Source organism: Heloderma suspectum, chromosome 1 (assembly GCF_057233095.1).
Source record: "Heloderma suspectum isolate Gila_16-S chromosome 1, 16-S_ref, whole genome shotgun sequence".
NCBI classification, from domain to species: Eukaryota; Metazoa; Chordata; class Lepidosauria; order Squamata; family Helodermatidae; genus Heloderma; species Heloderma suspectum.
Window position 1 is genome coordinate 431,020,418 of NC_139458.1, and position 26,530 is coordinate 431,046,947.

The 26,530-nt window shown below is 47.5% G+C and overlaps 1 protein-coding gene across 1 annotated transcript; it reads left to right on the top strand.

The window, feature by feature from the left end:
- The first annotated feature begins 4,384 nt into the window (after positions 1 to 4,384).
- Positions 4,385 to 22,517, top strand: LOC146360301 (helofensin-3). Its single transcript, XM_084829344.1, has 6 exons — positions 4,385 to 4,521; positions 8,480 to 8,615; positions 11,864 to 11,974; positions 14,768 to 14,878; positions 17,651 to 17,764; positions 20,772 to 22,517. Exons 1-6 carry the CDS (start codon positions 4,464 to 4,466, stop codon positions 20,788 to 20,790), a joined length of 549 nt encoding a protein of 182 aa, XP_084685470.1. The 5' UTR covers positions 4,385 to 4,463; the 3' UTR covers positions 20,791 to 22,517.
- Positions 22,518 to 26,530: the final 4,013 nt, after the last annotated feature.

Below are 26,530 nucleotides of genomic sequence, written 5' to 3' on the forward strand. Positions count from 1 at the left end.
CCCCCCCTCCCCGGATTGGCAGGTAGGGATGTCAGAGAATTCTGCCATGGATCTTGGTGAGGCTGAATACCAGTGCATTCGGCCCCCCAAAATCTGTGGTGGAACGGCCTGCCACCCCTCCGCCCCCCGCGGATCTCCTCCGGGACGAGACTTACCTGGGGCGGATGTTCCGGATGGCGGCGGCTTCAGGGGGAGCTTCGGCGGTGGCGGAGGCGGTGGCTGGTCTTCCGAACGGCTGCCACCGCTGCCATTTGCAGTCTGTGTCTCCCCCCCCCCCATAGACGTGATAGGCTACATGAAGACTTACGTAGCCTACAATGTCTGGGTTAAAAAAAAAAATTGCATATGCAAATGGTGGTGGCTATGGCCGCCACCATTTCTGTTCCTTATTTTTCGCCGTCTTAGTCTACGTCAATATTTACATAGATTAAGACAAAGACAAGGAAGGGGAAGGCAAATAGTGCCCTCTACGCATGTGTGTGTCTGTGCACAGCCATCGTTTTTATTCTGCACTTATGGTTTTAATTTTTGTGAACCACCCGGAGAGCTTCAGCTATTGGGTGGTATAGAAATGTAATAAATTAGCTAACTAACTAACTAACTAACTAACTAACTAACTAACTAACTAACTAACTGACTGCACTGGAAGCAGGAACCAACATACCTTGAATACAGGGATGGCGGAGAATTTCTCCTCGAATGTCCGGGAGGCCGAATGCCAACGCATTTGGCCCCCCCGAAATTGGCGGTGAAATTCTCCGCCGGCCCCCTGCCCCCCCCCGGGATGGGACCTACCTCCTGCGAATGTCCCTCCCGGCGGCGGGTCCCGGTGGCGTTTTGGCGGTGTTTCAGCGGGGGCAGCGGCGGCGGCCGCTCCTCTGACTGGCTGCCACCACCGCCATTGCAAAATAAAAAAGTAAAGTAAAAAACAAAACAAAACCACACCCGTGATAGGCTACGTAATGACTTACGTGGCCTATCACAGCTAGATTTCCAAAGTCAGCCATGATAGGCTATGTAAATCGTCACGTAGCCTATCACGGGTGACTTTGGAAAAAAAAAAAAAGTGCGTACGCAAATGGCAGCGCCGATGGGGCACCGCCATTTGCATTCCTTAGTTTGGCACGTCTAGTCTACGTAAAGATTTACACAGACTACGGCGAAAATAAGGGAACGCTATTTGCATTGCCCTTATTTTCGCCGTAGTCTACGTAAATCTTTACGTAGACTAGATGTGCCAAACTAAGGAATACAAATGGCAGCGCCCCATGGGTGCCGCCATTTGCGTACATGCTTTTCCCCCACCCCCCAAAGTCACCCGTGATAGGCTATGTGATGATTTACGTAGCCTATCACAGCTGACTTTGGAAATCTAGCCGTGATAGGCTACTTAAACGTTACGTAGCCTATCACGGTTCCCCCCCCCCACTTTTTCTTTCGCGGCCAGGGAGACGGGGCGCTTCTCCCCGGCCTGAATTTCGGCCGGGTGAGGCAGGGCGCCTCCCCCCCCTCACCTGAACTTCGGGGGGAGAACTGAAGCACCTCCCCCCACCGCGAAGCAAGGTGCGGGACAAGGTAAGTCCCTTTCATCCATCCCTGCGAATATTGAGTATTTTATTTGAGCCATGGAAAGGCAACATGTGCAGCAGAGACCAGCAATGAGAAGAATAGAGTGCAGACACCAACAGCCTGGTTCATGGCCAGCCCAGCAGGCAGAAACAAAGGCTGCCTGGCCTGGCAGACAGTTGCTGGGATGCTGGAAGCAGGCAGGTGCAGAGACGGGGTGTGAAGAAATGCCACGGATATAGCTGTTGTGTAATGTTTATTGTGCCCGGCCACTGAGAGGCTGGGATGTCTCTGTGCAGACCTGAGGCTTAGCCTTGTTGCTGTGCTGAAGGCCTGTTTTGGTTAGAGTCCTATTGCTGGCATTCTGAAGCAGGGAGAGAGAGAGAGTGACTTATAAAATTATAGATGGACCCTGGATCACGTAAATTTAATTCTAATTGGCTGAGGTTTCATCTCAGTGGAAAAATATGGTTGGGAAGTGACAGTTGATATTATGGATTTGACAGTTTGGGATGCAGAGAGTCAGAGAGGGAGAAGGTCTGCTGCTTGGTTTTATGGAGGGACTAGGAGAATGCTGAGGAGAAAGGATGGAATATTAAGCTATTCCTTCCCTGTGGATAACCACTTGTGGGTGGTGAAGATCAGGAGTAGGGAACAGGTGGTTCAGATATGCCAGGAGACTGCCCTAAGAACTTACCAAAAGGTTACCTAACAGGCATTAAAACCCAGATAAACTGTCCAAGCATCCAGGAATACAACAGAAGGAGCTTTGGGAGTCTGAGGAAGATGGTATCCAAGAGCTGGACCTGATTGTGTGTGTTGGCTGGAGTCATTAAGAGGTTTGTAGTAGGAAGAGTCTCTTGTGAGTCCTTCAGAACTGTCACTCAGCAGTCTTTTGACAATCCCAAAGTAAATATTAGTATTCCGTCACATGTAAATATCCCTTCAGTAAATTATCTTGTTTAATAGTCCATCTGTTCTCTAGTGTTGGTGCTCATCTCATGGGTAAATCTCTCATACCAAGCTCCTAAGACATGTTAAAGTATTCTAAGAGAATTGGTGGCAGCAGAAAAGGGTCGTCTTGTGAAATTCTGAATTAGAGTAGCAGAGAGTTCTTCAGGCCCTGAAATATAAGCATTTTTTTTTAAATCAACAAATTGCAAAAGAAAAGAAAGACACCCCATAGGTGGTATTGTCCAGTGAAGGGGCAGTTTTCCCACAGGTGATGGCAGCAGTGTGAGAGAAACCCCCATCTGGGCAGCTCCGCAGAGCTAAGCGCCACCCTTGCCAGGCAGCATTGTCCTGCTCATGACTGGCAGCAGCAGCAGGCAAGGGAACAAGGGAAGGAAGGAGCGGCAGCTGGAGAGGAGGCTGTCGGAGGCAGGGGGCAGTGAGAGTTACGACTATTTGTGGGGAGCTGTCTGCTCCATGCAGATCCCTCTAAGTTATATGCAAATCTCTCCCTCCGGTTTTCTACTCTACATTTGTAGTGAATTGAGTCTACTCAGCTGAGCTCATGTATTCATTTTACCCATTGTCAATAGCACCAGACACTGGAAACCACAGAGATTCAGACCAGTGAGTCAGACCGTTCGCCAGGCGGACTACGGGTCTCACTCAGTGACAGGTGGCTTCCTTTCTTCCTATGCTCAAGCGAACCCTAGGGATGGCAGAGAATTCTGCCACGGATCTTGGTGAGGCCGAATGCCAGTGCATTCGGCCCCCCGAAATCTGTGGTGGAATGGCCTGCCCCCCCGCCCCCCATGGATCCCCCCTGGGATGAGACTTACCTGGGGCGGATCTTCCGGGCAGCGGCTTCGGCGGTGGCGGCTGCGTTGGCTGGTCTTCTGACCGGCTGCCGCTGCCGCCATTTGCAGTCAGGAAGTGTGTGTGTGTGTGTGTTTTACAAGATGTGATAGGCTACGTAAAGACTTACGTAGCCTATCATGTCTGGCTTAAAAAAAACACAAACGCGTGTACGCAAATGGCGGCGGCTACGGCCGCCACCATTTACGTCCCTTATTTTTGCCCATCTTTGTCTACGTAAATATTTACATAGACTAAGACAGCAAAAATAAGGGGAATGCAAATAGTGTAGCGGATGCTATTTGCGTTCCCCCTCATTTTCGCTGTCTTAGTCTATGTAAATATTTATGTAGACTAAGACAGGCAAAAATAAGGAACGCAAATGGTGGCGGCTGTAGCCACCGCCATTTGCGTACGCATGGTTTTTTTAAAAAAAGCCAGACGTGATAGGCTACATAAGCCTTTATGTAGCCTATCAGGGCTGACTAGAGGGACGCAAATGGCAGCGGCTATGGCCGCTGCCATTTGCGTCCCTGCTACCCAGAGGCCGGATGTCCGGCTGCTGGCAGAGCTGGCCGGCAGCTCTGCAGAATCCCTGCGGAGCGGAGCTGGCCAGCCAGGATTCCAGGGGGGAGGATTCCAGGGGGAGGGACGGAGCGTCTCCCCCCCCCCCAGCAAAACCCAGCAGAGCCAGGTAAGGGCACTTTCGTACATCCCTAGAGAACCCTGAAGATATTCTGCTGTTAACGCCCTGTGCCTTCTTTAGGAATAACATTCCAGGAGTTTCTGCCACCTGACCGATTGCGTCACGATGGTTAATGAACAGGGCTTATGTGTCAGTGTACCACAGCAGTTGTGAACTTCCTCTTTCTTGCGCCGTGTGACTTCTTGGGGAATACCATGCCAAGAGTTTCTGCCACTTGGCATATTGCAGAAGGCTCGTCAGTGCCCATGGCTGACGTGTCGGTGTATTCCAGAGGTGTATAAGTAGGTGGCCGTCCAGCCCTTCGGAAGACCCAGAACCTTCAGAGCTCTCTAGCACCAACTTCTTCTCTGGTTGTGGAACTTGAGAACCCGGTCAGCCTTCAGCAATGCAGATGGACTGGCTCTTCATTGCTGTCATCTCAGGGATAGGCTTGCTTTCTTCAGGTAAGGCCGCCGTTCATCAACGTTGCAAAAATGTGGACATATTAATGTGTCGATATGTATTCTGAGTATAATTTTTGTATGTTACCTTGAGAGGGCTTGTATGCCCAATTACCTGGGACTAAGCCCCATTGAACTCAGTGGGACTGACTTCTGAGTAGACATGCATAGAATCAAACTGAGAATTAATGACCCCAATTACTATAATTCTTCATAATTGCTTGCACTTCAGTTCCTGCAGAGATGAAGCCTGTTTGCTGATGTTCAGAACCCTCCCATCTACCACCACGAGGTGCAAAGGGAATTTTTTACCTTCCACCCACCTCGGTTCTAAATCTACACTCCTTGTGTAGTCTATGCAGACCCAGAATTGGGGTGTCTGATTTCAGATGAACCCACAACAGAAGACACGCTTTGTCAATATTAGGAGGGAGGAAGAGCTTTATAGGACCACAGGGATTCCGAGGAGGGATACTGGAGAAATGCGAGGTGGACTAAAAGAGTTTGAATTTCCAAGGATCCATCCTGCGGAATCTGCTGCGGAGTGAAACCCTCAGGACACACAGAATCCGTGAAGTTTCGGATAGAGTTTTTTTTTTTTAAACATTCCCGAAATTACCTGGATTTATTTGTAGGAAAATAAATACATTTCTGCTGAATAAACGTTGACTGGAATGGGGGACAATACGCTAAATGTTATGTACTAAGGTAAATTATAAAAATTCTTAGCAAACCGCTTACAAACGTATTTGTGTGTTTTTGCGCATGACGAAAAAGAGAATTTGCATCCGTCTGTGAGCGGATGATGGAAGAAAAGGTGCCTGAAAATAAGCAAACTACAGGCGGAGTGGATTTTACACCGTCTCTACATCCCTAATCCCAAGGACTGGTAAATAAGGTGGAAGGAGAGAAGAAAGGTCTCTGCTGCCTAGAGAGGAGAGCAGAGCAAAGACAGAACGAGCTCAGCTGCACGGCTACTATTTCTGCCTATTCCTGTCCTGACCCAACGGTGCAAGGAGAAGTCGGGCAAGTGGCGAAGGAGGAGTCGGGCAAGTGGCGAGGGGGAAGCAACACCTTTTCGGAACCCCAGGGATTCCTACAATGTGGTGTCCAAACAGTGCTGTTGCACTCATGTCCTGCTTGTGGTCTTCCCACAGGCAGCTGGTTGGCCCCAGTGTGAACAGAATGGTGGACGAGATGGACCTTTGTTCTGATTTTGCATTGCTCTTGTAATATTCTTAGGACAGAGCAAAAGGGGACAAGGGAAGAAAAGACAGAAGAAAAGTACTTGCTGCTAGAGAACAGGAAAATATGGTATTTGGAACAAGCTCAGTTTTGGCTGTCTCACTGCTCACACACAGCAGAGACCCTGCATGGCCAGTTCTGCTGTGAAATGGGGTCTCTCCAGTGGAGGCACGGCGGCTGCTGCAGCCCCCTCCTCCCCTGAGTCCTCCGTGGCACAGCTGCTGCTTGCACATTCCCCTTCCCCCTGTCCCAGCCGACCTCCCCACATCCCCTGTTGGTGAGAGAACAGCACAGGGGAATATGCCTCTGCATGGCTACAGAGCGGATAGGCGGACATCATCATCAGACACTGAATGAGACCCAGCTATCTTCGTCTGTGTCTAGGGACGTCTACGGACATCTAGGGAAGCATTTTGAGCCACATGCTACCCTCTGGGCTCCCACAGCCCACCATGAATCAAAAATACCCAACACCCACTCACCCTCCCATCCCTCCACACATCAACATCCAATGATGTACTCTCATGCATACACACGGTATCCCTGCACTGCAGGGGAAGACACAGTCCCCTCCAAGCCTGAGCGTGGAGATGGAGGCTGGATCTGCACTTTCCAGCAGATTTTATCTCTCTCCTCAAGGAGGGGCGAAGACAGTTCACACACCCCTTCAGCTGACAGATGCAGGCCCTCGTCACAGCTGGCTGTGTGCCTGGGTTGCCACAGTATGCAGGGTCACCACCATCCAATTGGAGTGAGAGGAGAACTAAAGGAAAACAAGGAGACTGCAGAGAAGATGAAGGAAGTATCCTCATTTGTCTTCCCTGCACAAGAGATAGGACAAATATCTGTGCCTGAAGTGATGTTTTCTGGAAGGGAGTCTGAGGAACCGAAGCAAAGAGTGGTGAAAAAAGATGAGGTTCTCCACATGATGGACAAACAGAAAGTTAATAAATCAGCAGGCCCTGATGATATCCATCCTAGAGTTCTTAAAACCCCCTCAAATATGAAATTGCTGATCTTCTAACCGAAATATGCAACGTGTCCTAAGATCAGCCTCTCTACCAGAACACTGGAAGATGGCCAATGTAACAACAATATGCAAAAGGGATATAGGTGGATCTGGGAAAATTGCAGGTTGCTTAATGTCTATTCCAGGTAAGTTGGTTGAAAGCATTATCAAAGATAACATTAGTAAGCATATAGAGGGACAAGCCCTGCTGAAAAAGAATTAGCATGGCTTCTGCAAAAGGAAGTGCTGTCTCATTAACCTTTTAGAGTTCTTTGAGAGTGTAAAAAGGCATCCAGACAGGGGTGACCCAGTTGACATGTTTTGCTTGCCCTTCCAAAAGGCCTTTGACAGATTCCCTTACCAAAGAGTCCTCAACAAACATAGCAGTCATGGAATGAGAAGAGAGGTCCACTTATGAATCTGTAACGCAGCTCTACCTCTCATTCAAATCTTCACCAAGGTTGGCCGTAGAATCCCTGTCCAAATGTCTGGAGACGGTGAGTGGCTGGATGGGGAGGAATAAGCTGAAGCTCAACCCTGACAAGACCGAGGTACTTTTGGTGGGAGACAAGAGGAGGCTGGGGGATGTTGACCTGGTGTTGAATGGGGTACGGCTACCCTTGAAAGACCAGGTCCGCAGCCTGGGGGTCATTTTGGACTCCCAGCTGTCCATGGAGGCTCAGGTGTCAGCTGTGAGCCGGACAGCGCTGTATCAACTCCATCTGATACGGCGGCTGCGCCCCTTCCTTCCCGACCATCTGCTCCCATCGGTAGTACATGCCCTGGTCTCCTCTCGTTTAGACTACTGTAATGCGCTCTACCTGGGGTTACCCTTGAAGACGGTTTGGAAACTGCAGCTGGTACAGAACGCGGCGGCTCGCCTGATTAAAGACAGCCGCCGGCGAGATCACATCACTCCAGTGCTGAAGGAGTTGCACTGGTTACCAGTTGTTTTCCGGGCAAAATTCAAGGTGTTGGTTTTGACCTTTAAAACCCTATATGGTTCCGGCCCAGCCTATCTTAAGGAGCGCCTCCAGCAGCACCAGACAGGCCGCTTAACAAGATCAGCCTCGGATGGCCTTCTCTCTGTCCCATCAGCCAGGACAGCTAGACTGGTGGGGACGAGGGAGAGGGCCTTCTCTGTGGTGGCCCCCACTCTGTGGAACTCCCTCCCTAGGGAACTCCGTCATGCCCCCTCTTTAATGAGCTTCCGTCGTGCATTAAAAACGTGGTTGTTCAGGCAGGCATTTGGGGTGGGTTAGGGTATTTAAAAAAAAAAAAAATGGTAAAATTTTATTGTTTTAAATTGTTTTATGGTGGGTTGTACATCGCCCAGAGTGGCTGGGTGACCAATCAGATGGGCGATTAATAAATTTAATAAATAAAAAATAAATAATAATAAATAACTGCTTAAAGAATAGAAAGCTGAGAGTAGGAATAAGTGGGAAATTGTCCCAGTGGTGGGATGTAAATAGTGAGGTCCAGCAGGGATCTGCATTAGGGCCATGTTGCCTATTAGCTACTGAATCATTGTCAAGAGTTTTTTTGACAGTGCAACACACAGTGCAACACACAGGGGGATGCCCCGAATGTTTGCCATAGACGTAGGTCATGAAAACAAGGAATGTATCAGAGTGGATAGAACACAGATGAAGACAGTTAAGTCCCATGAAGTGTTGCATTGTCAAATTCTTTGTGCTTTCACAGGAGTCCCAGGAACCCAAGGAGCATATACAACTGAGCAGTGTCGAGCCTTGAATGGTTCATGCAACTTTTATGCATGTTTCCCGAAGAATGTGATAATTGGAAAATGTGATTGGTGGGGATGGAGTTGCTGTGCACGGTAGGTCTACAAAGATGGTGATCTAAGAACAAGATAGTGTGGCCAAGATTCGAATTCAATTTCTCAGTGCGGTGTCTTTAAACACGGGCAGGTGCCCATAGAAAAACTGCAATTTGGGAAAAGGTGTGTGTGTGTGTGTGGGGGGGGGGATGTCAGTGATGGAAGTGGCCAAATGTGCCAAAATATTATGGGGTCATTCTTATAGGGGGCAGCAGTAGCAGTGATTTTTTTTTTCTTAAAAATATAGTGCATGCCACTGTGGAGCTCCTATTGGCAGTTCTCTGCCAGGGATATCATGTCTCCCCTTAATGCCCCTTAAATAATTCTACAGCTTCTAGACCTGATCATAGAGTCATGCTGTTGAGAAGGACATTAGAGGGCATCTAGCGCAACCCGCTGCTGAATGCTCATGCCAGAGCATCTACCCAAGGGCAGTTGGATGAGGGATGACACCTTCTGGTCGGTGAAGGAGGAGGAGATACCTATAGGTTAAGTTTGCCTAAGCTTGAGTGCATGGAGTTTCAACATCTGGACTGCAAAGCCCCCTTAGGTTCCCCCACGTGGCAGGACTTGGCCTGAAAGCCCCAGTTTCCAGAAGAATCTCCCCTGGTGGAATCCCTGCTGTCTTCACTGTATCAGATCAGGGGTACAGTGGTGATGAAGGTGATGGCGGGGGACTGTGTCAGCACTAGGGGATTGACTGCTCCTCCCACTGCCGGCAGTCTTCCTTCACCTGCGTCCTGCAGCCCCCAATGGGAGGGGCTGTAGTGCAGTGGTAGAGCACAAGCTTTGCATGCAGAAAGTCCCAGGTTCATTCCCCGGTAGCTCCAGGTAGGAGCTGGCAGTCAGTGTCGACAATACTGGGCTAGATGGACTGATGGCCTGGCTCAGTATAACGCCGCTTTTGATATTCCTCTGGCTGGCATGGGGAGGATCTGCTCCTCTCAGCACTGGCCAGATCCTTTCATGTGCCACACGCCATCCCCACCAGGATAACAAGCAGTGCGAAGAGCCATGGACTCAGCCAGTGGTGGGAAGATCCCCTCCTCCCAGTGACAGCTGAATCATTCTTCACACGTCTGTTGCTGCCCACAAGGGGTTCAGCAGGAGGGACATGGAGAAGGCTCAGCGCAGCACCAGCTGGGCCCCGTCCTTCATGCTGGGAGAGGCATAGAACTCCAGAACTCCCTCACACGAAGAAGGTTAAAATGGTCAAAAGGACATCAGTGGGAGTGGCCATGTCCACTCAGGTCATCCAGCCAGCTCTTGGAGAGCCCAGTGGCGGGCAATTTGCCCCCTCCCCAGTTTTAGTTCTACACCACTGCGGAAGGTGCAGAGAAGTGTGCTTGATTAGGCCCAATGTTTCCCTGGTTAAGATGGTAAAAGATACTGTACAGCATAAGAATAGAACAAAGCGTTGTGGAAACTGCATTGATAAGCTTGTTGGTACCAAGATTAGTAGCAATGCAATGAACACAAATCAGGAGAAGAAGAACTGCATTATAGTTGGCTTTTTGCTACAAAAGGTGTAAGAATAGGACATTACAAAGAACTTAACAATTTAATTGTTTCTGAAGCACTATGGTCCATCTGTCTTTTCCCAGCAATTCTCTGAGATGGGATTTTGGCATGTAACTGGCCATAGGCCAACAATTTAACTGAACAGAGTTGATTTCCCCAGAGCCAAGTGTCTTCAAGGGGCAGTATCCAATGGGGCCATTGCACAAAAGGCCCCTCCCACCGATTCCATTGCTTAAGCAGGACTCATTGCTTGTGCAATGGAGATTGAGGGCTTCCTGGACGAAGACCTGGAATGAGAAGACAGACCCGTTTCTGTATTAAGACAGGATGTGGTATGAGAGCGTATTATATGTGTATGTATGTATGTATATGTATATATATATAAAATATTCAACCAAAAGTATTAAAATCAGGCCAGGTATCCAGCACACAGCCTTGTCCAGGATTTTTTGGAGGAGTTTCCATTGGTATAGCTCAAGGACATTGACTGAATTGCTTGGACGGTTCATGAAACAACTTCCATATTGGATCCTTGCTTCTCTTGGCTTTTACATCCTGGTATGGAGGGAACAGCCACCTAGGCCAGAGAGGTGATCAATACCTCGTTCTGAGAGGGAGTCATCCTGGGCCCCCGGAAAGGGGCTGCAATGGGACCATTTGTGAAGAATCCCTTCCTGGATCTGGGAAATCTTAATAACTTTAGGCTGGTGGCACATATTCTTTCATGGGCAAGGCACTTCAGTGCATGGTTGCCAACCATCTCCAGATGTTCATGGATGAGACCAATTATCTGGATCCATTTCTGCTGGGGTTGAGGCTGGGCTCGTCATGGAACAAGGCAACTTGCTGCCCCTCATCTATCTGCTACCACTGCCACCACCCTTGTGCCCAGCCACTGCCAACCGTGCTCCTGCATGTGCTCCTCCCTCTCTGCCTGGCTGGCCAGCCCACTGGCTGGCCTCTCCCTCCCTTCCTTGGCCAGCTGGTTGCTTGCTCTTGCTGCCATGGCTGCTGCTCCCGCTTTGTGCCCCAGCTATCGCAAGAGGTCTGGTGAACTGCTGTGAGAGGTCTGCCTCTCAGAACAGATCCTATATGCCCTGCAGGCAGCTGGGACACAAGGCAGGAGTGACCAGGTAGGCAGGAGCCAGTGGCCAGCTGGCTGCCCAAGCAAGCGAGAAAGTGGCTGGCGAAATGGGTTGGGTGGGTGGGTGGGCGGGTAGGCAGGTGGGTAAGCTGTGACCCCAGCCATAGCTGCTGACAGCCACCCATGGTAGGAATAAGAGGCGGACTCTCCTGCAGGGCAGGGCAGGGCAGGGCAGGGCAGGGCAGGGCAGCACTCTGTCCTGTTCCTCCGCCTGATGTGGGCGCCTGACCCCGCGTAATAGTAGGCCTGGCCCTGAATGTGACATGGAATCCATGTTTTTTTCTAGTATTCTTGACAGCATACAGTGAAGAAGAAGGAAACACCAAATATTATCACTTCTAAGTAAATAGAGGTGACACTAGGAGTTCAAAATCTAAAAGGGAAACAAACAAAATTTCCCCAAAGAGGAAGAAGAAAAAGAGCTTCACTTGTTAATCTGAAGTACGTTAGTGTTCACCGTGTTCTCCAAATGCCAGCTTTTCCCGTTCACCTATGTGCTAGGCTTCCACTCTGGTCTAGCGACCCATGAGCTTTCTTGGCTTCCTGGGATGCCCTTCACCTGCTGCAATTTCTGTTTCTCCAGCACTCCATTAGAACGTTGTACAGCTAAAAAAGGCACGTGCACCAAAACTGGCTGTACCAAAACTGATACCGACCATGGACCCTGTGACGGAGGAGCCCAATGCTGCCAAAGGTGAGACCCAAGGCCTGACCAGTTGATATCCCTAATGAAAGATATCCTGCAGGTGCTTTTGTAGTGTAAGTAGGGGCCTAGAAATGGTATGTTGCCAACAGACGTCTTAGAATCACAGAATAGTAGGGTTGGATGGGGCCGAGAAGGCCATCGAGCACAACGCCCTGCTCAGTGCAGGAATCCAAGGCAACGCTTGTGCGTATAGCAAGCGCAGCCGCAGGATGATAATGGTGGGGGAAGGGAATGATTTCAGCTGTAAAGTAAAATTACAGTAAACTTTTGACACCAGGTGAAGCAATATTTATTTTCCCAGGCATTATACTTTTGTCAGTTCCTGTTTTACATGTGGTGTTTTAAATCTTTGCACTGCAGCTAGGTTCTATGTGGTTACTATTTTTATACTGTAGTTCAAAACTTTTAAAATTCTATATTGCATTGTATTGTCTTGCATTTTATGGTTTTTAAAATATTTTTATTTTATTTTTATAAATGAAATGAACAATACCAAAGTTACCAACAACCTAATCAATACTTCAATTTCCCAGCAGTACAATATTCTGATGAGGACACCACAATAACAAAGAGAGAAGAAAAAAGAGAAAAAAAAAAGAAAAAAAGGGAAAAGGGAAAAGGGAGGAGGAAAGGAAGTGAAGAAATAAAAAATTCCCTCCCCTCCCCTCCCCTCCCCTCCCCTCCCCCTCTCCCTCCCCCTTAAATAATTGAGTTTAAACTCCAACACCCCCTGGCCTCCCATGCCATTCTATTTTAAAAACTGTATCTATAACCTTAACAATCTTACAGTTTAATAAACAACCTTACATTTCTATATCATATCATCAATCTTATATCAAAGAAACAGGTCTACAATTCATTCCCCAAAGCCTATATTATTAGTAATCATATATATATATATATATATATATATATATATATATATATAGTATTATATAATAATAAAACCTAATATAAACCTTCAAACATCAGTAATATATTTTATACTAGATATATTATCTATTTTAAAATAAAAAAATATAAAGAAAAGCAAGAAAAAATGAAAGATGAAAGAGAGTAAACCAATATAAATATAATCATTTATCTTCTGAATTAGCCTGGATCATATAGACTAAACACAAACAGTTAACAAAGCTTGTTTAAAGATTCCAGTTCATGGGGTTGTAACAGAATTCTCATGGCTTTTTACGTTGCCTCTGCCATTTCATGATTTAGAAACTTCTTCATCTGACCTTCAGACACATTACAAAGTGTAGCAGGATGTTTTAAGTAATATTGTAAGTTCATTTGTTTTGCCATATTCTTTGCTTTGATAAATTGCCTTCTTTTATTTGCCTCTTCTTTGATGTAGTCTGGAAATAGCATAACTTTTTCTTGTTTCCAGGAAAGGCTTCCAGCCTCCCTTGCCAAACGCAGGATATGATTCTTTGTGGAGACTTTGGCAAATTGAGCTATGATCGTGTAATCAGTCCCTTTAGCATTTGGCACAAGAAATGCCTGCTCAATATCAAGTAAATAATCAGATGGAATAGAGAGTATTTCATGCAAAAGTTTATCCACAAAAATAGGCAATTTTACATCATTAGGCAGATTTTTAATCCCAATAATATGTACATTGGATCTTTTCGTGAAGGCCTCCAGCTGAGAGATTCTATCAGAGATATTTCTGAAACAAATTTGTTTCATAGTAGTTTTGTTTCCTGCCACTTGGTCTTCAAGCTCATTAATTTTCATCTCCATTTTTTTGCCATGACGCATTAATTAAATCTACAGCTCCTTGCAGGGCGGTTTTGGAATTTTGGATTAAATCCAACCTTTTGACTTGTTCCGTAAATTGCGAAGATAGTCTTTATCAGTGTAAATAATTCCCCTATATCTTATGTTTTCGACACTTTTGACACAGAGGATGCGGGGGGAGTAGATGCCAGCTCCCTTCTTCGCCTTGGTGCAGACATGTTTCTCTCAAGGTCCTCAGATGTTCTCAAATATTGTTAACATGTCATCATCCCTCAGAGGTTGTTGATATTTCTTAAAGCATCTATTATTATGGAACACGTCAGCCCTGTTTTCTCCTATAAAATAGGAGTCCCAGTACAACTTTTTGTGTTGGTAAAGCTCTCGGGAAGTTATTCCTGGAATCCAGCCCCCCACTATCTCGTGGGGTTACTTTCCTCCAAGATGTTGTCCACAGCATGCCTTGCCTCCCCTTTCCATTGCAGGGGGGAGATGAAAAGGTCTTTCAACCTTTTAAAAAGCTGTTTGAGAAAGCTCCCATGGAGATCCGTGGGAAGCTGCCAGAGCAACATCGGTCCCAGCCGGAAGTCGCATTTTATGGTTTTAATTGTTGTGAACTGGCCAGAGAGCATTGGCTATTGGGCAGTATAGAAATGTAATAAATAGATAGATAAAATTAATAACAAATAAAAAAACCCCGGGACTAGCTGATGCTCTACACACCTCTACTAACATTCCGTTAATTGTGGAATACAGTCCAATAGCCAAAGCTCTCCATACAATATTTCACTAGTGTATGCTTGCGGATATGGATGTGATGTGAAGTGATGTGAAGCACCTGTCTGGAGACTGATATCTGCAAGGACCAGTCCAGATGGATAACTCATCACTTGACATTACAGCCATCAAGTCATGAGTGCGCATGTGTGAGCCTAGCTGAGGAATTTGAAAAGGACCCTGCTGCCCCTACTGGGCTAGTGGCCGATAAGCTTCAATTTCTCTGCTTGCTGGCAGGGATTTCACTTTCTGTATTTTCTGTTTCTCCAGAGATCCAGTAAAATACTGTAAATTTCACGGGAATGTGTGCGGCCGAGGCAAATGTCCTATGGATCATATACCAATTGGAGAGTGCACGCCAGGGTATCCATGCTGCAAAAGGTGATCCCCAAAGCCTGACCAAAGCCTGAAAAATATGATATCATGCAGCTGCATTGATATCTTAAGCAGGGGCCTATCAATGATGTATTGCATATGCATTTAGCAACATGTACGTTTAGCAAGCATATTATAGTTATGTAAGATATATTGTATTACTCTTATCATATGGTGGGGAAAATGTTTTAGGATGATTGTATTAGCAGAACAAGAACTTAATAAAAAGGGGAGGATGTAAAAAAAACAAAACCCTAAAAAAAATAACAGCAATTGGAAAAGCCACATTAAAAAGATGTGTTTTGACCCCCTTCCTGAATGCAGATAGAGTGGGAACCAGTTGTAACTCCAGAGTGTGTGTGTTCCAGAGTCTGGGAGTAATGTATGGGACAACACTTTTTCCACGTACCTGACGAGCAGGGCTCTGTATGTGAGGGTATCTTCAAAGGGCCCCTCCTGCTGGTCTTAGTGACTGAACAGATTCAATTGGCCAGGATAGGCAAGGTTTGAGCAGACAACTGGTAGCCCTCACCTCTCCAGATACCTTATCCCCGTGAGAAGCAAATGCAATTACTGGGAAACATGCTTCAGTGGATTGATGGGTCCCTGAAGCCTGACCACCGAGATCAGCCTCAGAGATGGGAGCAGGTATACTCACCTCACTCGACCCCATGTAGGGCTACTACTGCCCAAGAAGGCCCTTGGTTTATCTTTCACACTCCTTATGTCCCTTTGGTACAAAAGGTATGTTTATTTTTAAATTTCAGTGAGTTGGCTTCCCCTGTGATGATGTCATCAGCTGGTTTCTTGTTAAATTGTTTTTCCTTTATTTAAGCCCCATTAAGCTACATTCTGAAGGATACATTTGTATTGTTTAAATCATTTGTGTCTAAATAACATCACTTCTTATCGAGATAAATGTTTATAGCAACATACACATAAGAACATTTCAGAATAGGGATGTACAAAAGTCACTTACCTTTTCACGGATGTGATTCGTGTGGGGGGGAGGCGCTCCGTCCCTCCCCCCAGAATCCTCAATGGGGGGGAGGCGATCCGGTCCTCCCCCCTGGAATCCTGCCTGGCGAGCTCTGCTCCACGGCGGCTCCACGGAGCAGTTGGCCAGGGCCGTCCTCAGCCGGAGTTCTGGCCGCGGACGGGCTGCTGCGGACGCAAATGGTGGCCGCCGTAGTGGCCGCCATTTGCATCCAGCCAGGCTGCTGTGATAGGTTACGTAAGTATTTACGTAGCCTATCACAGCAGGCCAAAAAAACCAACAACAGTGTACGCAAATGGTGGCGGCTACGGCTGCCGCCTTTTGTGTTTCTTATTTTTCGCCATTTTAGCTTACAGAAATATTTATGTAGGCTATTACGGTGAAAAAAAAAAGGGGAACGCAAATAGCGTAGTGGGCGCTATTTGCGTTCCCCTTTTCTTTTTCTCCATAATAGCCTATGTAAATATTTACGTAAGATAAAACGGCGAAAAATAGGGATCGCAAATGGCGACTGCCATAGCCGCCGCCATTTGCGTACGCGTTCTTTTTTTTGCTTGCTGTGATAGGCTACGTGAATACTTACGTAGCCTATCACGGCCTCTGCAGGGACGCAAAAGGCATCCCTGAGTTAGCTGTGATAGGCTATGTATTTACGTAGCCTATCACGGCTATGAAGAAGAAACGAATGGCGGCCGCCATTCGCCAGTCAACATGGACGGCAGCAGGTAAGTGCTCCGTTTCTCGCACCTTTCGTGGGTTGGGGGCTCCGTTCCGCGTGCCTTTCATGGGTTGGGGGGGCGGGGGCTTCGTTCCACCACGGGTTTTGAGGGGCTGAAATCCGTGGCGGAATTCTCCGCCATCCAGAAATCCCATGACATGTAACAGGTATATTTGTGACACAAGAATTATTTCTTCATCTTCATCCTGCCTCGTGAGCATGTGTTCCCCTAAACATGTATTTACAATCTGGGAAGCTCCCTCATATTGCCTGACTGTGTTATTCAGCTAATCCCTCTTGGTTACATATCTGCTCCTGTGCAGGAGATGTTACAATAACTCTAGCATGGGCACTGATCTCCTGGGCCCAAGTTCAAAACCTGGCAGCTTTTGCTTGGATTCCTTTCTCGTCAGTAAGGAATACCCATGAGCCAGTCATCAGTCACTAATTGCTTGGCACCTCTGTCTCCCATTTATACATTTCATAAGTGAGTATGCTGGAAATTATGTAGACTTGGTCGCATTGGTTTGGGTCATTTACTTAGGGTGCAGTGCTATTCAGATAGTCATCCGCCTCTGAATTCAGAGGCGACCGCCTATCCAATGCACTGCAGGAGAGGCATGGAGGGGATCGTTCCCTCCGTGCTTCTCCTGCCCTGCCTTTTTGGCTAGACAGCTGATTGTGGCGGTCTAGCTGCGGGAGGATGGCGCGGGGGAGGAGGCTGCAGTATGACACACTGGATGTGTCATACAGGCATTTCCGCCCTCCTTGCCCTGGAATGCCCCCGGGCACGCCCCTTATTGGCCACTCCACGCTCCTCTTGTGAACGTGGAGGGTGGCGTTGTTCTGCGCTGCCTCAGAGGCACCGCAGAAGTGGGGGGAGGTCAGTTCCCAGAAAACCAGATATCCTATGGCCGTCTAGCCACTGTGTAGTGAGTGGCCATAGGATTGCCCCCTCCCTGACTTACATATTTATCGCATTTCTATACTGCTATTGAGGAAGCAGCTCCATTTCTTGGCTTGCTGGCATGGACTTCACTTTCCATATTTTCTGTTTCTCCAGAGATGGACCAGCGTATTGTAAATCAAAAGGAGGCAAGTGCCTTAACAGATGTCCGCAAATTGTACCAACCAATGTCATTGGAGTGTGTGCAACCGGAGTTCCATGCTGCAAGAGGTGAGCCACAAAGCCTGACTAGTTCAAATGCAAAATGAAAAACAGCATGCAGAAGCATGGATAGCTTAAGTAGGAGACTATGAATGACATGTTGCCAGCAGACAAAAGAAGTGCATATAGCAAGCCTATATATAGGAAAGTAATAGGGAATGAGTTCAGCTGTAAAGTATACATTCCATAAGCTAGTATGCTTCAGTTCTGCCAGCCAGTTACCACTCATTGAGCTAACATGATATTCTCTTAGGATGGGGCCCTCCTCACAGTTGCCCCCAGGCACTGCTGGAGCTACCAACCCGCCAAACGTGTTTTTTTTTTTTTAAATCAATATATTTCCTGCCTCTCCATAATCTCTTAACAACTCATCACCAAGTCCTGAAACAACAATAACTAATTAAATAAATAATTAAATAATTTTAAATAATTAAAAACCAATTAGGTTTTGGTAGTGCTGGACAAACTTATCCCAAGTGAGTTTATTCTTTCCTCAGAATGTTAAAATTGTCATCTATGCAAACTTGGATGAGAGTTCTCCTTTAATCTGAGGTCTCCTGTTGTGTGTATGTGTTTTTGCGCATGTGTAACATCAAACTGCATCTTCGGAGCTGTATTCTCAAGTCATGGAATGCGTCATTGTACACACACACACACACACACACCCATACACACATGCACAGCTCCCTGCTATGGGACCAATCCAGTGCCCCATCCCCTCCTACACACACAAGTGCCTGCAACTTCTAATATAAACTGGAGACCCTTAGAATTTCAATGCTACAATAGCATGGAGGATGCTACCGTAATTTTTTTCAGGCCTGCAGCCATGTAGGCAGTTGGACTTCCCCAAGTTTGGAAGAATCCCTGTTCAAGATGGGGCTAGGGAGGCAGCTAACAGGGCCTTATGAACCTATTTTTACCGGTGTAGTGACGGAAAAAATTCTCACATTTTTCAACTACTCTCATTTTCTACTTTCATAGAAAAGAAATAGCTTTGGAAAGGAAATTCAGTGGTGAACAAAAGTTTGGAGAAATTCTCACGGGTTGAGTTTGGGTTTCTTGTGCCTGCCTTACTAATGAGGTAGTCAAGGGGTGCGCACAAGTGAGCTGTCTTTCATTGTACAAACATCTCTCCAGCAGCCTGTAGCCTCCTCGGTGTCGTGTACTTCCATTAAAGCTGAGCAGAAGACATCATAGGGTAATTCCTCCCATAGGGCTTTTTCAGGTCAGAAAATGTAGGCAGCCTGGGAGGCTGCAGAACAATGGAGAGATGTGTAATAGAAAACACACACACTCAGCGCACCCTTGGCCATCTCACTGTGATTAGGTGATCACAAGAACACCACAAAAATAAATTATAAAACACCATGAGAATGAGACAGAGCAAAGGAAGGCTCTTATCAGGGTGGAAGAAGCGTTCAGCTATTTGGAAAACAGATTTTGGCTCACCACTACCTTCACCTCTTCCCTGGAGCTAGATACAACACTGCCCCCTTCACACTTGCATTGTGGTGGATACAAAATGCAGGCCAGCCTGCCAGAACAATTGGTGCTGTTGCCATTTGCAGTGGCACACAACCCCCCACAAAACCCCCTTAGATAAAAAGAAAGAAGTTGTGCTACAACCCCTGCCAGTGGTGAGTCCTACCTGTGAAAAACTGTTGAAGGATTTCTCCCACCCAGGGAGAAGTATGGTGAAATAGTATGCCCAGTTCCTGGGATGAAGAATTTGGGAGGCCATTTGCCCACAGCTCTAATTTTTACTTCTTGCCTGGGAGTATGGAAACAGGAAGTCTGCTTGACCTGCTGGGTTGCAACCTGTGCAGACCTGGTCCAAAATTATTGGTTATTTGAGAGCAATGAAAACTGAGATGGTGTCACCCACATTATAAGCCCTAAAGCATCAAGCCATTTATAGCCCACCAACCATGTATTGTGGCCTTCGAAATGCTTGACCTTCCCAAACTCCTGTTAGGGAGGGGGAACCATAGGTTAGTGGTAGGCCACATGCTTTACAGTGGAACTTCCCATGTTCAATCACCATTTGTTTCATCATGTCCAGTTAGAGGATACAGTACTGGACTAGATGGATGAATAGCCTGGCCTGGTAGAAGGCCGATTCCCTTCTGGTCAAGTGTATAAGGCTGGCGATCTGTTTGCATCTTAGTGCAATACTACACATGCAGGACTGAGACAGGGCTGGTAGGATGACTACAAATCATGTTAATGGTGGAGGAGTTCCAGCGAGTAGAAGAGATTAGCCGCAAAAGCAAGGCTGTGCCTGTGCCAGAGGCTCCATGTATGGCATAGCATCCTAAACTTCTTCAGAGACATGACTGAGATACGAGAAGCTTGGGATGCTGATCGGGGAGGAGTTACTACAGCTCTGCATTAGAAGATGGCACACAACGTGCTATGATTGCTCTATGCTGGGGGTGGGAGAAGGAAGCTGCTACAGCTTTTACACTGAGATCCTTACAGTAATGATGAGTGAGAAAGTTGTTCCATTCACATTTAAGTGTGAATTTACCAAATTTACACTTCCTAAACCCACACACGAGTCGGGATGGAGTTAGCTGTCAGAATCCATACTTTTCAGAAATTTGTGTTCTATGTAAGCTGCCATGGGAGGACTTCTGCCCTGAAAGGTGGCCAAGAAATATTTTCACATACAAAGATAAATAAATAATAAATAAATAAAATGGTTAGAAATAAAAATGCACACAAAAATCGTATATTTTTTTTGGGGGGGGGAATGCACAAGAAAAGAAGTATGCATTTTGAAAAAAAAGTGCAATCCAGTGTGGAGACAAGATGGAACCAACTTAAAAGTGGACAAATGAGAACCTGAGTGAAATCAAACTTGACATATTTACCCATCCCTAGACTGCAGGGAAGCTTCTCCCAGCTTCTTCAGGAGCTTCTCATTCCACTAGCTTGAGAGCATTCTCTTCTTCACTTCTTCAGCATTGGCCAGGCTCCCACATTTCAGTTCCCATGTTTTCCATTTCAGTCGTCAGTCAACTGGCTAGCAACGATCTCCTGACATCCATCTTTGAAAGCAGCAATTGCAGCAGCAGCAGCACCAATGAAATCCATTGTCATTGAAGCTCTGTCATTGAAGAACCAACCACCAATGATAAAGATGTGAAATAAATGCAGGAAACCCAAAAGCATTTGACTTTTCTCTTGCCTTATTGCTCTTGTTTCCCCCTTTATCCTATTTATTTCTTCATTTGATTTGTACTCCACCTTTCCACCATCACCTGGCCACCATCCTATCATAGTTCTTAAAGCACCGGTGTTCTCAGGGGCCAGGTGGTGGCCCAGCAACCCCCTCTGTCCCAGAAGGTGAGCTCTCTGCCTCTCCAGGAGGCAGATTTAGAGGAATCACCCCAGGGGACCCTGGACTGTCTTGGTCCCTCAGAAGACCTTAGGGTTTTTTGAGGGGCCAGCTGGCTCTGAATGTTCTGGATCCTCCTCTGCAGATGATTCCAGTGGCAGCGTATTCATTCATTCATTCATTCATTCATTCATTCATTTCATTTCTATACCACCAATAGGGGAAGTTCTCTAGGTGATTCACAAAAATTAAACCCCAAAAGCGCACAGTAAAACAATATAAAATATAAAAACATTAAAATATAAAATCATTTAAACCACAATATAATAATACAACCAGAATAAAACCAGAATAAAACCTAGCAACAATGCAGGGATTTAAAATACAGATTTAAAACAGCAAAGCTAAAAGTCTAGAAAGCTGAAATGCTCAAATGCCTGGGAAAATAAAAAGGTCTTCACCAGGCGCCAGAAAGAATTCAATGTAGGTGCCAGGTGTCAGGAGCTCTCTGGCGGCTTCTCCCAGTAGATTCCAAGAGCCAACTCAAGAGTCACAGAGGAAAGGATTTCTTTTCAAAGCTTTAATCTTTTTACAACTTAATGACTCTTTCAGATGCTAATCACCAGCGACTAAAGCAAGGAACAGCAGGGTAGCCTAAGCTTCAAGTAGTCAGTTGATCCCCGTTTGAATGTGAGTCACTTGAAGACCCAGAACTTATGGGCTAGGGAGAGATCCTCCCTCTCTCCCTTGGGTCCATGGGAGGTGGCTGTTGCTTGTGCGCCAAACGGGTGCTACACCTCCTTTCTGTGCCCTCCATCGCTCGTTGCTCTTTGTGTCTGCGTCGAGCGTCTAGCAAGCCCCCCTCCCACATTCCCTCACTACCCGGGTCGCTCTCTATCTCTGGAATGCTGGCAGGAGGAATCCCTGCCAGGTGCTTAGCCTGTGAGGGATGAGCTGGCCCCTCTCCCACGGATAGCTGTTCCTCCTCAGAATCCGAACTGCTCTGAGGCTCTCTGGGCTCTAGGGATGTCAGAGAATTTCTCCACGAATCTCTGGGAGGCCGAATGCCAACGCATTCGGCCCCCCGAAATTGGTGGAGAAACGGTCTGCTCCCCCGCCCCCCCAGGATGGGACTTATCTTGTGTGAATGTCCCTAGCAGTGGTGGCTCCTGGAGGCGGTTCAGCGGCGGTGGCTGCTGCGGCCCGGTCTTCCGACTGGCTGCCGCCGCCGCCATTTCCAAGTAAAAAAAAAACGTGATAGGCTACGTAAAGATTTACGTAGCCTATCATGGCTAGATTTTCAAAAAACACCATGATAGGCTACGTAAATGTTTACGTAGCCTATCATGGCTGACTTTGGAAAAAAAAATAAAGCGCGTATGCAAATGGTGGCGCCCATGGGCACCGCCATTTACGTTCCTTATTTTGGCACGTGTAGTCTACGTAAACATTTACGTAGACTACGGCAAAAATAAGGGGAACGCAAATAGCCATTTGCGTAAGTGCTTTTTTTTTTTTTCAAAGTCAGCCGTGATAGGCTACGTAAAGATTTACGTAGCCTATCACGGCTGACTGCAGGGACCCAAACGGTGGAGGCTACGGCCGCCGTCATTTGCGTCCCGGCAGGAGAGGAGGTTTTGCAGCCAGAGGGACGGGGCGCCTTCCCCCCGGCCAGAATTTTGGCCAGAGGGACGGGGCGCCTCCCCCCCGGCCAGAATTTCAGCCAGAGGGATGGGCGCCTCCCCCCCGGCCAGAATTTCGGGGGGAGGGACGGAGCGCATCCCCTCCACCGCGAAGCAAGCTGCAGGATCAGGTAAGGGACTTTCGTCCATCCCTAGTTTCCACCCTGACACCAGGCAAACCTCACTAGGGAGCTCATCCCACAGCCAGGGGGCCACAGCAGAAAAGGCCCTCCTCCTAGTAGTTGCCCACCTCACTTCCTTTGGCAGGGGCTTATGGAGAAAGGCCACCTAGGATGATCTTGAGGTCTGGGCAAGCACATATGGGAGGAGTTGATCCTTCAGATAACCTGGCCCCAAGCCTTAAAGGCTTTGAATGTTAATACCTGCTCTTTGAATCAGGCCCAGAAATGGACTGGCAGCCAGTGCTGCTGGAAAAGTACTGGCATAATTTGAGCTCATTAGCCAGTCCCTGTTAACAATCTTGCTGCTCTATTTTGGACCAGCTGAAGTTTCTGGACCGTTTTCAAAGGCTGCCCTGTGTATAATGCATTGCAGTAATCCATTGTGTAACACCTGGGGCGATGACAGTTGCCAACTTCCAAGCCTCCCTTGGAAGAGGCAACTGGAGGACAGCCTTAGATGATGAGCATAAGGTCCAGGTTCATGTTGGAGAGGCGCCCTGTTGGCCTTTGATTGTCAAGAGCTCCTTGGAGGGTTCTCTCAGTCTAATCTAGTAGCCAAGTCCAGACACAGACAAAGGGATTCTTTTTAAAGCTTTATTCTTCTTTTATAACTTAACAACTCTACAGCAGCAGATCTGAGCAGCAGCATCCCTATGCCCTAAGTTGGAACAGTTGGTCCCCGTTTGAAAGGCAATTACTGGCAGACCCCTGAATATAAGGACTAGGGAGAATCCCTCCCCTTTTCCCTTGGATCCTGTGGGCGCAACCGTTCTTTGAGCGCCAACCAGGCAATACGCCTCCTTTCCACGCCCTCCATTTGGCGCCGCTCTCTGCGTCTGTGCCGCGCATTCACCCAGTCTGCTATCTGTGCTGGGTCACTCCCTGGACTGCTTTCTAATCTAGGAATGTGGGTGGGAGGAATCTCTGTCAGCTGCGGGCCCTGGGAAAAAGGGGCACGCTCCTCTCCCAGGAGCGACTGCTCTTCCTCCGAATCAGAACTACTCTGGGATTCTATGGGCTCAGTGTCCACCCTGACATTGATGTGACAAGCTATGGAAGCCTTTGTAAGTCAAAACTACCACTTTGAATTGGGCAATGAAACACACAGGCTGTCAGGGTTGGATTGGAGACCATAGAGCCCCAAAGCAGTTCTGATTCTGAGGAAGAGATAGAAGCCATGGGAAAGGAGCCTGCACGCTCTTCAAAGGCACCGCTTGAGGGAGCGTCCCTCCCTGCTCACATTCATGAGAGTGGTAGCGACCCTGGCAGGCAGGGGGAGGGACAATTGGAGGTTTGGGACACTAGGCGCCAGTGAAGGGACAAGCGGGAGAAGGAAGGCGCCAAGAGGAGGCACTCAGCCCGCTTGGCGCGACATCAACAGCTGCGCCCCGATGCCCCATGGGAAGGGGTGAACTTTTGCCTCCCAGCCCTTAAATCCAGAGGTTTCCCGCCTCTGTCCTTCCAACGGAGATCAACTGATTTCACTAAGGCTAGCAACCTCTGGTAGGCAGCTCTCTAAATGGCACCTCCTTAGGCTCATGCCATTAACATCTGTAAGCGTCATTGGGTTGAATGGAAATAAAGCCTTGGAAAAGAGCCCTATCATTTCTGTGTTGATTCTGGCTACTTGAGGATTTCAGAAGGCAGCAAGGGCGCTGCTGATGCAGGCAGCCAGTGCAAGTGGACCAGAAGTGGTCTTATATGTTCGGAATGTCTTGTCCTAGCTATCAGTCTGGCTGATGCATTTTGCACAAGGTGCAGCTTCTGAACAACCTTCAAAGATTGCCCCATGGAGAGTGCATTGCGGTAATCTAACTTGGAGGTTGCCAGAGCATAGGTGATTGAAGCCAGGTGATCTCTCTCCAGATAGGGGTGTAGCTGGGCCACCAACCAAACTAGGTAGAAGCAGTCCATGCCACTGAAGCCACCTGAGCCTTATCTGACCAAGATGGCCACAGGACAGCCCCCAAGCTACAAACTTGCTGCTTCAGGGGGAGTGCAACTCCATCCAGGAAAGGTTGAGCACCCTCCATCAGCTGTTCTCTTGGCGGCTGAACCTGAGGGCTCTGGTGCTTAAAGGTAGGCTGCTGACATGCATGAATAGTCCAGGCTGATCTGGGATGGGCTCGTGTCGTGAGTGTGAAGAAGTTGAGATGTGTTGTGATCCACCAGAGAGCTTCACCTGTTGGGCAGTATAGGAAAGTAATAAATATGCAAAGCCAGTGTGGTGTAGTGGTGAGAGTGTTGGACTGGGATCCCGGAGATCCGGGTTCTAGTCCCCACTTGGCCATGGCAGCTCACTGGGTGACTTTGGGCCAGTCACAGACTCTCAGCCCAACCCACCTCACAGGGTTGTTGTTGTGAGGATAAAATGGAGAGGAGGAGGATAATGTAAGATGCCTTGGGTTCCTTGCAAGAAGAAAAAAGGCAGGATATAAATGCAATCAATCAATCAATCCATCCATCCATCCATCAGAGTCTCCAGCACTCCTGGGAAGTAGAAAAGCTTGGAGTGAGCTTGTAAGAGTGGAGAGGCAACAGAGGATTTTAGGGAGGATTTTCCTAACAAGGGGCAGTGCAAACAGGCTAGTCCTTATGTACACACACACACACACACACACCATAGAAAAGAGGGTTCAGCATAGGAGGCTACTATTTATATATGCACCTTCGGAAAATATGACAGAAGTTCCAAGAAGCTTCTCCCTGGGTCCGTGTGACCTGTTCCTGTAGCTGACATTCGGGGTGCATTGGAACTCCTGAGTCCTGAGTCTCTGCAGCTGAAGGGGGGGAAAAAAAGTCAGTTTTAAAAATGTTTGCAGTGCATCTCAGCCTGCGACTACTGACTAGGTAAAAACCTAGTGACCAGACTCAGGTGAGACTGGGTCAAAAACAGTGGAGAGGACTGTGGCATCCCATGCCCTGGTTTCTCACTGGGCTTGCCCATTGGACTTCGGAGCTTGTCCTACTCCCAACCAGCTAGCAGTATTCCTTCTGACAGTGGAGGTGGGGAGGATACCAAGATGGCTTTCAAGGATGACTTGGGACGGGCAGAGCAATTGCAGGCCTTACACCAGAGCATTCCTTCATGTTTTCTGGAAATATCACCATGGCTGGAATGTGCATGTAATTCCACTTGAATTTTCTGTATATTACGGCTGTTGGATATGTGCTATTTTCTGATTAGATTGCTATTGTCAGATGTAAGAACGTAATGATTGCTAGACTGGACCAACAGTCCAGATTCCATTCACACAGTGGCCAACCAGATAGCAGTGGGAAACCCACAGGTAGGACATGAGTGCAACGGCGCCCTCCCACCCATGTTCCCTAGCAACTAGTTTACATGTTCCCCAGCATAGTGCCTCTAACAGAGTGTATAAACATCACGTAGCATATAGCCATCAGGACTAATAGCCATTTTCAGCCCCATCCCCCATGAATTGGTCCAAACCCCTCTTGCAGCCACCAAAGATCTGTGTCCATTTCTCCATCTTATGAAGCCAATTTTGTAGTTTAAGCTGTGTGAAGAAGCACTTCCTTTATCTGTCTGAATATGCCACTA